Genomic DNA, 12,667 nt, shown 5'->3' on the forward strand with positions numbered 1-12,667 from the left:
TGAAGTAATATTAAAAAAGGGAGTAAAACCTATATTTTACAGGCAAAATATATTTCTTAACCTTTATGTTAGATTAATTAATAGATAAACACAAAAGTAATTTAAAAAAATTAAAAATGTTACCTTTTTGTTGACTAAAAACAACTTTTCTATATTAAGAATGTCAATACATTCACATGTAAATGTGTGGATTGTTCCACCAAACACATTTTGTGGTTATTTTGATATTCATGGGATGAATAGGCATCATAGTTTTTAGAGGTATCACTGCAGCAGGAGGCAGCTTATCAGGCTTACTCAACATCTCTCAGCCTTATCTTTTTTTTAACTATAAATAACATATGTACGAACACCTGCTTCAGTGATGTGTCATTAGACTGACTATATACAGTATGTCTGTGGTTTTTTTGCTAAAACATCTGGATTTCTACTCATTTACAGCAAACAGCTCCCATTGAGTTGACTGTTGTTTAGTTGTGCTATTTAGGGGGTGTGAGCTCATACTCTGCTGTTTCAAAGCATCCAAATCAATTTTCAGAACCATTGATTTTTACAAGGTTAGCGAGCATTACTGCTAGCAATACCAAGGCAATTACATTCATGCTTTAATAGTTGATTACTACATTTTAAGTGAAATATCCCTTTTTCAATTGCTAAATATTTTTATTTTTATATAAAAGTCAACATCACATTCAAAAAAAGTTATTATAGACAAACACCTCACTAATGTTTCTCCTCTGTAGGCTTATATGTACATTATTTAATCTTCTCCTGAGGTCGAACATTATAATGAATAAGCATTTGTATTTTTGTTTCTATAGTAAATTACAATCAACAATGTATTAAGAACCAAAATCTGCAATTCTGCATCCACAATATTTCCAGTCCCTAAAATACATTGTTGAATTATGGACATTTGAAAGTTAAAAGTTAGCCATACAACAACATTTCATAAAAAAAAGTCATCACCAACTAAATTATTACACTGAAAATTGGGACATTTGTAGCTGCCCTTGAAATAATAAGTGTTATAATAATGATAGAATAATGAGTTTATTCTAGCTGCAGCGTACAATTAGCTACTTCAATAATACACTCATTTACTCTTTAAACTGTCAGAAAAAAATAAACATATTAACATGTGTTTCCCAATTCTGAGATGGAGCCTGAATTGTCTTTTTAAGTGTTTGTCCAACAGTCCACATAAGAACTTCTTCAGTCTAACTTTCAGAAATGACTTTAAACAAAGAGTCAGTTATCACCATCAATACATCTATTGACTGATCTCTGGAGTGCTAACAACAGCATTTATTAGATTTTAAATCTACTAGCCATTCGTGACAGTATGTTATCTTACAGTATGTGTTGATTGAGATGAGAAAAGACGGAGAAAAGTTAATTTTATTAATATTTGTTCTAGAGCAACATTTCTAACTTCACTTTGGAACAAACATCCCATTTCACTGGGTCTGGGTTTAGAGTAACAATGTGACTTGGAGGCAAACATCACATCTCTGCTGCAAACGGCCCCTGAACATGAATGTGCTATCCCCTCAGGCAGATACAGTATGTGCAGAGTGTGGTTTGTTGATGCTAAAAGCATCCACAAGGCTACATGACGTGCAGTCACACACACTTTAAGCGTGATGATGAGCTAACACACTGGGGTTTTTTTTTTTATTACACACTCACAAAGCACGTGCAATAAGAAGTTACTTTGAATCCGTGCACAATTCTTAGATTTATGTTCAACATTAAAGTAAAGAGGAAAGAGGAAACTACTTCTAAATGTGAGAACAGCAGCTGTCGTGGGTCAGGTGTGGTTTAAAGAGGGAGGGCGTGTATGTCTGAGTCTGTGTCATGCCAGGATGGCAGGCAAATGGCCGACGTAGTGTCAGGTCGTGCACAGCCACACACTCTTTTCATCATTGGCCAGCTGTCCTTTCTTCCTGTAGTTCTCATTTGCCTGAGCTGCACCTAAGAAGTCACACAAAAACAACGTCCACCACATCCTAGATTTTCATTTGCATCTTTCTATTATACTGATTAACACTAAAGACTCCAACATTATCTGAAGTAGTTTATTGAAATTGTTAAATAAAGATTTTGATTCGATTCAGTAACTCCTTCAGCGACCTTTTTTTCAAATTACAAGCCATTACATCCACATGGCTTTCCCACTGTATTGATCTTAGTTGCACGTTGGTTATTTATCTATTTCTGCTCAAGGCCGATTCGACTTTTGTTTCATTTAATCTCTTTTTTTTCTTTTGCTCTAAACATTGAAATCCAACAAAGATTGTATTTGCATATTTTGCGAGCCAAGTGGCGGCTGCTCACCTTTTGCTTGATGCATCTGAATTACTGAAAATGTTGTTAATTAATATGCTTTTTACAGCCAAAGCCCTTGGCATGTGTTTACCATCACAGCTGCTCTCCCAGGAGAGACAGCAGACATGTGGCTAGAGACAGTGATTTTTATTGGTTCTTTGATCTTCACATTTTCTCCGTATGCGTCTTTGTATTCCCAGTTTAGCTTCTGGTTTACTCCCAGAAAAAGAAAAAAAAAATCTTTACAAGAGAATGTTCTGCTTAAAATTGATTTTTTTGTAAGGACGCTGGTTTGGTTCGTCCCTCCTGCGTACGTTTCCCATTGGGGGCAATTCTGCTGTTTCCAAGTCTATAAATGTGGCTGTGATCTTATAATGCACATATTTTGTAGGAAATGCCTTTTCTTCGCAAAATCTAACATTCTTACTGTGTTTTTTTTTTCTGACAGATTATGAGAAGATTAAGTATTAGGGTCAAAAGTGTTAAACCATAAATAACTGAACAGCTGTAAGTCTCAGAGCAGTTTTCAGAGATATTGTACTACCATTTAATCACAAGACAATGCACATTTATAAGAGTTGGCTGCTGAAGTATTTTTTAAATTTGTTACACAGTTAGGCTAAAAAGTCTAGAAAAAGATGCAATGGGTAGATGTGGCTTCCTTGCACATGATTGATTATTCTTTGTCCTGCGCCCCTCTGTACAAGCTGCCCCTCCTTTGATTATAGCATCTCATTAGCATTGCAAAGCATGCAGTTAAGAGTTGCTGTCAAGCAGCCTCTTGCCAAAATGTTCTGCCACACAAAGCAAAATCCTCTTTGAAGGACACGGTTTTGGCTCTTTCAGATTAAGAAATGTCAAAAAGCATTGAAAATGTCAAGAAGCATTGAATGCAAAGATGCACAAAAGTTAATATCTGGATTTATTTCCTGTCTTTTGTAGCCCTCAAGACCACCCAGATCTGCCACCCACAAATCTGCCAATGTGAATTATCTCTTAATTTCCGCCTCTGTTTTCTTGGTCATAACTCAATTCCCTTGTCTTATTTTCAAAAACTGCCCAGAGCTCCAGAGGGAATCTGGTTTCAGTTAACACAATATATGAGCATATAACTCAGCATTGCTGTGACCAGGCCTGGCCTTTCTTCCCAGGCCAGAGATGAAAAGCTTCATAATACCCCACTCACATGGAACATGACTTCAGGAAGGGAACTAACCTCCTAAAAAGAGGCAAAAACGTAAGGAAAAGGGAAACAAGTGTTATTTATTGGGCAAAAGGTAGGATGTTATTAAAATGAAAAGTTAAAAAAAATGGTTAAAAAATTGACAAAACTTGCAAAAATGAGGAAACAGGGATATTTATTGACAAAAGGAAGCTAAAATCTGAAGAAGAAAAAAAACAAAAGAGGCAAAAGTTGCAAAATTACTTAACAGCTTTATCGTGGTTTTAGTCAATTAATTTAATAAACTTAAACCTTTAGAAGACCCTCACTTTTAGAATCGCTGCTCCACCCCTGGTTATACATCAACACCACACTAATGTCGCTAAGCAAATTAAATGGCATCTTTTTGAATTTTTGTGTGTTTCCTTTGTCGTCTACAGGTTGCAGGAGAGCAGAAGTATCACCCAGAATGCTTCACCTGTTTGAACTGCAGGACCTTTATTGGTGATGGAGACACATATGCACTGGTGGAGAGATCCAAACTTTATTGGTGAGCAACACAAACTTCACTGTGTCAAACACATGAATTATAGACAGTGAAATAAAATGGTCAATGAAAATCTATTCGAGCTGCAACATCAAGTGTTTAAGAATTAAGAAATATTTTATCAAGAGTTAAAATTTGAAGAGGAAGACAAACAAAAGCCATAAACCAGACATCCAGAGTGAAACCCTTCCCTCCAACCAACAATAGACATGTTATTGCTTAATACGAGCCCTGTAGATCTGCTGCTTTACTCCATAAGCTGCATCTCCACTGCTCTAAGTTTTTGGGTCATTTTCCTAATTCTGTCGTTTATCCACGGCACACTAATCCACTGGAAATCCCTCTGAAACCAAACTGCACGTGATGCACATTAAGCCAAAGCTGCAGCTGATGGACAAATTCTTAAATTCATTTAGCTTCTTTTTTGCTCTTCGGGACTTTTTTATCAATATGCCGACAAGCTGCAGGGAGAACTGACAGGAGAGGTGTCCATCTCAGCAACAGCTCATAACTTTGAAATTATAGAATAGAAATTGTCTCACTTCAAGCTCCGTGATTTGAAGTTGTGCAGAAACTCGTCAAAATATGTTAATTTTGGGCTGAGCGCAAAGATGAACGTACATTAGAAGGGCTACAGCTGCAATGTGTGTGTGCGTGTGCATGTTGTCATTTTGCTTGTTGCTCACAGCTCTTGTTTGGTGTTTGTTCAGAGGCCAGATTGCTCTTGTGTTGCTGCAGGGTTGAATTAGTGCGACAGCTGCAAGTCACAGGGTTTAAAAACTGCAGAGGAACAATCATGTCTCAGTACACAGTGAATGATATCATGCCCATATTTGTGGCATCTATGTGCATCTACAGTGGCATCTACGTGTAACACTGCTCATCTTAGTATTGTAATTAAAAGATACAAGGATACCTTTTTCCCGTCATGGTGTTATTTTTGGCTAACAAGTGCAGAGTGCATCACGCATATCATGCTCACCTCAGCCAGTGTATGTCCATCCACATAACCAATCAATCCCAGATTCATCAGACGGAGGAGTGCACTGAAGACTCTCATTACACAAACAGGCTTTTTAAAACACGAGTACACATTAACCCATGCACACGCACAGAAGAGCAAACTCATGTCAGAAAATTATATATTTATATATATATAGATATGTATGTATTATTATTATTCCATGAATTGTTTAATAATATCCAGTTATCTAGGAAGTTTATTATTATTTGGGTCATAGTATATACCGGTAGTCATCTTAAAAATATAAATCCTTGTTTTAATCAGAAATAAAATGGGTTAAAAGTGACCAAAAATGGTGGAAAAGGTGGTGAAATGGGTTTTTAAAAACCACAGAAATTGGTTAAAAGTTGCAAATTATAGTGGCCAAAAACTGACAAAAAAAAATTAGTGAAAAGGGTTCAAAGTCTCAATATTGGCTTAAAAGCAGCAGAAAAAAGTAGGAACAATTAGTTTAAATACAAATATATCGCGAATGGGGTCAAATTGGCAAGAATGAGGATGAAATATGGTGGAAAAGAGATTAAAAGTGACAATAACGTGTCAACATACGCGACATTAGGTGGGAAAAGTGGTGGAAAGGGTTTATCAGCTCTGAAAATGTCTTGAAAGTGGAAGAAAATGTGCAGAAAAGGCATAGAAATGTGATGGAGAAGTGAAATTGGAGTAATGTCGCTAAAATATGGCCAAAAAAGTGAATAAGAATAGGTTAAAATATGGCAAGTTTGGTGTAGTTGCAGAAAAAGCATTAAAATAAGCAAAAAATAGATGGATGATTTAAGTAACAATATGTTTGACTGCAGAAATATTGTACTGTGCACTGAACAAACCCTCAGGGCTTATTATCCATGCAGTCACCAGAACTCTCTGCTCTGCCAAACATGCTACTCACGCCTCACACACTTTATTTAGGTCATGCTAGGATGTAGATAAAGGAAGTGGACTAGGTGTCACATTTATGTCTCTTAGTAGCATTGCATGCATTTGACTTTTGTTATCACTTGAATATAGACTGGAGAAAAGCAGTGATCTTCATTTAACTCTGTGGGGTGGATTGATGACCATGAGCTTTAATGGGTGCAGTAGTGATGCATCCATTACATTGCACTGGTTTGTTTGAGTGAAATCAATATTTGCGCTCAGACGTGATGGGTTCATTTAAAACTGTATTTGTATCAGTTTAGGCTAAATCCGGCTGATAAGTGAGTATTTTATTTCCTGTCTTAAATATACATCAGCAGAGATGAAACTGTGCCAAATCTAGTCTGAACTCTTAGTGCACTTGAACACATTGGGCTAATAACAGCTAGTGTTGATGATGTACTTGCTTACTAAGTGTGTATAATCTATTCAGACTATCCTTGTTTTGATTGCAGTGTTTTCACACAGCACTGCAATGGCAGACAGAGCAGGCTTTGTCCTGCAGAGCTGGATGATGACTCTCATTGAGTCACATTGTTACGTCCCCTGAGAGGTTGGCATGGCAGTGAGTAGGGTTGATCCAGGTGACAAAAAAAGGTTCCAGGATTACATCAGCAGCTCATGTGTGGTGTGTGTTTTATGAAGTTTTCTCCAACACAGTGTTTGTACCATGCTGCTCCTGAATGGATGAATCACCTCGTAATTCTCATGAGTCAGTTTCTGCTTGGCTATGAAAACAAACATATGGAGCTGAATTTTAAAAAACATAAAATAAAACAACAAAACACTGCCTTCTGCTCAAGATGAAACATATTCTAAACAGTATATATCTGTCTAACATCTCCTCCTCCACTTCTTCTCTTTTTGTCCTTCTTTGCTCCAGCGGCCATTGTTACTATCAGACCATCGTGACCCCAGTGTCACTGCCGGACTCGCCATGCTCACATATCCCTCACACCGTCACCTTGGTGTCCATCCCAGCTTTGGAAGATGGAAACAATGGTGGCAGAGGGCGTGGCTTCTCTGTGTCCATCGACCAGCCCTTCAGCCCGACCAATGGTTTCAGCCCAGAACATGGTCACACTGTCAGGGTGTCCCAGTGAGTACCTGGGTTTATATGTCATCAAGTGACAGAATGTAACTTCAAATGAGTTGGGCAAGTGAGGCAAAAATGAAACCTGGATAGATCCTGGATGTTACAATGCAATATATCCCAAAACTGAACAATAGGTTATATATCGCAATACATCACATTATCAATTATTACAAATGTCACCTTTACAAGTACAAAATAGTAAAAAATACAATTTATTTCACTTTTTTTAAACTTGCGAGAACAAGTAAAGGGTAACTAACTGTTATTATCCATCCATCCATCCATCTTCAAACCCGCTAATTCCCGTTTATCAGGGCCAACTGTAATAATGTACCAATATTAAAAACAAGTGGAACATTTAGCAAACTGTCAAATTACATTTTTTAGTTTAAGTTTAAGCTAAACTTTTGTTTCTATAACAGATTCTGATTCTTTTAAGTTCTTAAATTCTTAAAAAAGTAACCACATATATCTATAAAAGTACCCAGTATGTTTTATGAAAAATTACCTCCCAGATGAAATGTATTAAGGAGTGAGGTAATTTTACAAGGTCTTAAGTGGTTCACTGATACCTAGTGACGTTTATGTGCTATGCATATGTTAGCGCAATTAATTTTTATTTTATTTTATAAAAAAACATTTTTTGGATCGATATGATAATCACGTGGTGATATCGCATAATATAATATTTTTTTCTTACACCCTGAAACCAGGATGTTTGATCAGAGCGGCTTTATAATGCTTTATGATACTTTTCTTCTTTCAGAGTGGATGAAGAATGCATCAGTCCAGATGTGAAAAACTCCATCCATGTTGGAGACCGAATCCTGGAAATCAATGGGACACCTATTCACAATGTTCCTTTGGATGAGGTACTAAACATGTATTTATTATGAATCTTTGTGTTTTTTAAGGTAATCCTAATCTTAGTTTGTATCATTTTTAAACCACAGGAGAAAAAAATTGAACATTTAACATTTATCTGATTAATTTAAACTACTCTTTATAGCTGAGGTCCTAACTTGATCCGTCTGCCCCCTCCAGATTGACCTGCTGATCCAGGAGACCAGTCGGCTACTGCAGCTCACCATCGAGCACGACCCACACAGTCCGTGTCATGAAAGCGGCTCCTCAGAGGTCAAGGAGCATGAGGAAGGCACTCTGTCCCCCCCTCTGTCCCAGGGACCCAGTCCCACCCTGCCCATCACTCAGGCACCCGTCCCTGACATCAGCAACCTGAAATCACGCATCATCACGTAAGAAACCAAATACTTTACGGAGTCCGACTGTTAAATACTGGCCTAAGAATATTAATCAGAAAAAATCTGCCGATATAAAATCTTGTGTAAAATCTGCAAAAATCATTATGATTAAAAACTAGTAGTGCATATCGATGTTGGCTATATGCCGTACTAGTATATCATCTTACCTATGCTTCATCAAACACTGTTCTCAGGACTTTAATGGCTTGCATTTAATTTTTCTTCATTCCCTCCCTAGTACTGATGCACCTCATGTTTTTGCTGAGTTGTCTTCTTCTCTCGTTCCTCTGTCAGGAGAAGCTACAGTATTGACAAGTCTCCTAGCTCCAGCAATGCAGCGTCTCCAAACTGCCAGAGGAAGGACATCAATCGATCCGAGTCGCTCCGCGTGGTTTCAAACCGGACTCACCGCATCTTCCGCCCGTCTGACCTCATTCACGGAGAGGTGCTGGGGAAGGGCTGCTTCGGACAGGCCATCAAGGTACATGTGCCAGCAAGGCAGGAGTGTTGATGCTGTGAAGTGGACCACAACATCTGACCTATTTTAAAATTGTCCTTTTTGTAGAGCAGATGTTTTATGGATATTCAGCTTATTTAGATTTTTTTATGTGTGGTTCTCAACTGGTTTGGTTTTGGGAACCATCATCACTCCTTAACAACAGCCCATTGCACAAATGAAACAATTTTTAAATTTCTCAGCCTTTAAAATTATTTTATCTACAGTATCTTTATTGTTATTTTTTGTGCAGTTTTAAAAAGTCCACTTTTTGAAATAGGATGGTTTTTTTTTTTTGGTTTTTTTTTTTCAAAAACGTGGTGCTTTAAAGAAATAAGTATTAATTTAGCACCATCTAGTGTTGAATATAATAATTGCCTGTGCTCTGCTATATGAATAAATAGGAATACCAATACATAATTAAGTGTAAAATAAACACACTCTTTGGTCCTAAATCCTGTGTTTGAGCAGCTGCTGTAGAAAGCAGCTCACCTGCCTTTAAACACACACAGCATGTTGTAAAGTCCTGCCTAATGTGTCCACGAGACTGGAGCAAGGGCCACATTAAGAGAGTGTTAGCGGGGGTGAATGTCTAAAGCTTTAACATGGGATAGATGTAACATTGCAGGTAAAGGAAAACCATGTTAGTGTGTACTGCATCAGTGTTATACCTCCCAGCTTGTTGTTGAATATGGTTCTGGTTTCAGGTGACACACAGGGAGACGGGAGAGGTGATGGTGATGAAGGAGCTGATTCGCTTTGATGATGACACACAGAGAACCTTCCTGAAAGAGGTCAGTAAAGGACAAGCTCTTTCAATTTTCACTTTCATTATTGTGTTTGGAGCAGAGCATGCCAAATAGTTCATTAATAGGAGGAAAAACACACTTTTGCCTCAGGAGCCATAAGATCAAATGTGTCAAACTCATGACCCAGGGGCCAAATCGGGCCCTTCAGAGAAAGTGAAAATGACAGAGAAAACATGAATCATTGTGTAAACTACCAAATAATTTGGTTATTCCACAAAATCTCCAAAAATTAAATAAAAATGTAGTCAAAAAAAAAAAATCAAAGAACATTTAAGCATCTGTAACTTATTGCTTAGATATTGTTGATGCCTTCCATACTTTATGTTTAATTTGTAATTGGAAGTGCAAACTTGGGCATTTTAATGTTGAAATTGTTTGTTTTCCCACCTAAAACCTGCGGCCCACCTGTAATCAAACTGGTCCGTATTTGGCCCTTGAAATAAAATGAGTCTGACACCCCTGTAATACCTGGAACAGTGGATGGACAGGCTTCTTTTTGCCTCCCACACAAAGCTACATTCCGATTCCAGCTTCTCAACAAACTGAGCAAAGACAACAGAGAGAAAGCCAAACAGTCACGTTTCAAGTTTAGCCTTTTAATTGTAACGTTAGAGTTTGTTTACTGTTTGATGTTCAGCATCACGGACTCGCTCAGTCACTTAATATTCTGTTTAATTTGGCAGTTTGCACAGACGAGCCCTGTTTTCATGTTGGTATTTATTTGTTAGGGTTTAGTTTTACTGTTGTAGTACAACAGCACTGAACTTCTACTTGTAATTGGAGTAAAAACGAGTGGTGGTAAAATAAGCCCAGACCACAATTACATCTAATTGTCACCCCTGCAGGCTTTGTGTTTGTAGGTGGCCTGAGTCTCAGATGATATTACAGTCTTGTAATCTTGTTTTGGTGCTCTGCAGCCTCAGAACTATACAGTGGAGAAGAAAAAGGGAAGATATTTAAGTTGAGACGTCATAAAGCTTGAAGGGTAGTACTTTAGTTTTATGTGTTAAAGGGATCTGTCTCCGGCTTCTCATTTAAAAGCTAAACTACAGGCTTTGAAATACATGGCCATGTTTAGTTAGACTGTAGAAAATATATCAGCACCTTGTACGGGTGACAATTGATTTTTAAGGTCATTATTAGATTGTTTGCCGTGGTTCTTTCCTCTAGGTGAAGGTCATGCGCTGTCTGGATCACCCCAATGTGCTCAAGTTTATTGGCGTTCTCTACAAAGACAAGAGGCTGAACTTCATCACAGAGTACATCAAGGGCGGAACCTTGAGGGAGATCATCAAAAAAATGGTAAGAAGGGGAAGCTTGCACCACGAGGGTCATGATACCCTGTTAGTTCATGTATTGTGTATAAAATGAATCTAATTTAGAATTTCTCTGCAGGATAACAACTATCCCTGGAAGCGGAGGGTCAGTTTTGCTAAGGACATTGCTGCTGGCATGGTGAGATTAAAGACCAACAATCTGTGTGGGATTTTTTTTTAATCCAACACCTACCATCGACGTACAGATAAAGAATGTATGGATTATATTGGAAACTCAGTCTGTTAGCACGTCTCAGTCATGTTAGCATGTGGAGCTCAAGGAGAATATGCAAACTTCACATAGAAAAGTGTCCCAAGTTCATACTGTGGAGGGAATCGAAGGCCAACATTACCGAGCTACTTTTCAAATGGTTCATCTAAAACTTGAAATGTACAAAACTCAACACATCTGTACAGTTAGAGCCACATTTGTATGAAGTTTTTATACATAAGGCTGACATTACGTGGACATTATTATGACATGACACCTGTCATTAGCATGAATGAGGTGTCATGAAGGCTGTGATTAAGTGTCGTTCGTTACCCTAACCATTTGTTACCCAAACCACACTAGATCCCTCCACTTAACCCAAAAATTCCAACACAACTCCAAAGGTGTCACAATTTAACGAACAACAAATAATGACAGCCTTCATGACACGTTATTCATGCTAATGGCAGTGTATTGTCAGCCTTATGTATTAAACTTCAAGTAAAGTACTTTGCAGCAGAAGAAGAGAGTGTGGTAGTGCCTGCACTGCTCTCTGGTGGCCACGAGGGCAAAGTACAACTTTACCACAAAACCTTCAACCTTTTCCATCGCTTTGTGGAAGTTACCACCAGATCTCCTGCAGGATTACATCACAACCTGTCAACATTTCATTGACAGGACTACAACAATAAATGCCCAACCCATCAGTTAGAAAAAAATAAATGCCCTTTTGCTGTCCATGTCAATGAATCAAATCTTGTTCTTGTTATTTTGTCATCCAGACATACCTGCACTCCATGAACATAATCCACCGGGACCTGAACTCACACAACTGCCTGGTGCGAGAGGTGAGAGCAAGACATTCTGTCCTTGTTGTAATGCTCAGGCATTCCTTTGTTTATACAGAGTATTCTTTTGGGATTTAAAGCCCCAGCCATCCATTCTTTCTGTGGAGGCACAAAAAAGAGCTTTGTTTGATGCAGAAAACATGCAGTGAAACTCAGTCTGAAGATTAAATTTGTATGTTTGACACATGAGAGCAAACCGTTTATAATCGAAAATTTAACACTGAGAAAAAAGATGACATTGCAGTTTTATACAAGCTTTTTACGGTATAGAAATGTTTAAAAACCTTTAACTTTGTGGGCATTATCTGACTCTGGGTTATTAGCACTTGTTTCTACAGTACAATGATGTTATAAATGTGATCCTTTAGAACAACACAGTGGTGGTGGCCGACTTTGGGCTGGCTCGCCTCATGGTGGACGACAAGCATGATGGGAAGCTGCAACAGGGAAAACTGTCTGGTCTGAAGAGGCCGGATCGTAGGAAGAGGTACACAGTGGTGGGAAACCCCTACTGGATGGCCCCGGAGATGATTCACGGTAAGATCAATGTGGACCCTTGTGCCTGCTTTTCAGCTGTTACTGCTTCTCATTACTTGTCTTTAAAAGTTGGGGGAAAAAAATGATTGTAGCCTCATTTTGTTTTTGTA

General features: G+C 38.1%; 1 protein-coding gene across 3 annotated transcripts in view; it reads left to right on the plus strand.

Annotated features, from left to right (window-relative positions):
• Positions 1 to 12,667, plus strand: part of limk1a (LIM domain kinase 1a) — a 55,173-nt gene that overhangs the window by 36,907 nt on the left and 5,599 nt on the right. For all 3 annotated transcript variants that reach the window (XM_028465372.1, XM_028465373.1, XM_028465374.1), the window contains 10 exons: positions 3,934 to 4,043; positions 6,866 to 7,081; positions 7,845 to 7,950; positions 8,123 to 8,334; positions 8,635 to 8,821; positions 9,544 to 9,630; positions 10,816 to 10,947; positions 11,041 to 11,100; positions 11,955 to 12,020; positions 12,389 to 12,557. In XM_028465372.1, coding sequence (XP_028321173.1) covers positions 3,934 to 4,043; positions 6,866 to 7,081; positions 7,845 to 7,950; positions 8,123 to 8,334; positions 8,635 to 8,821; positions 9,544 to 9,630; positions 10,816 to 10,947; positions 11,041 to 11,100; positions 11,955 to 12,020; positions 12,389 to 12,557 — 1,345 coding nt within the window. The remainder of the gene's footprint in view (positions 1 to 3,933; positions 4,044 to 6,865; positions 7,082 to 7,844; positions 7,951 to 8,122; positions 8,335 to 8,634; positions 8,822 to 9,543; positions 9,631 to 10,815; positions 10,948 to 11,040; positions 11,101 to 11,954; positions 12,021 to 12,388; positions 12,558 to 12,667) is intronic.

Source organism: Gouania willdenowi, chromosome 13, assembly GCF_900634775.1.
Source record: "Gouania willdenowi chromosome 13, fGouWil2.1, whole genome shotgun sequence".
NCBI classification, from domain to species: Eukaryota; Metazoa; Chordata; class Actinopteri; order Blenniiformes; family Gobiesocidae; genus Gouania; species Gouania willdenowi.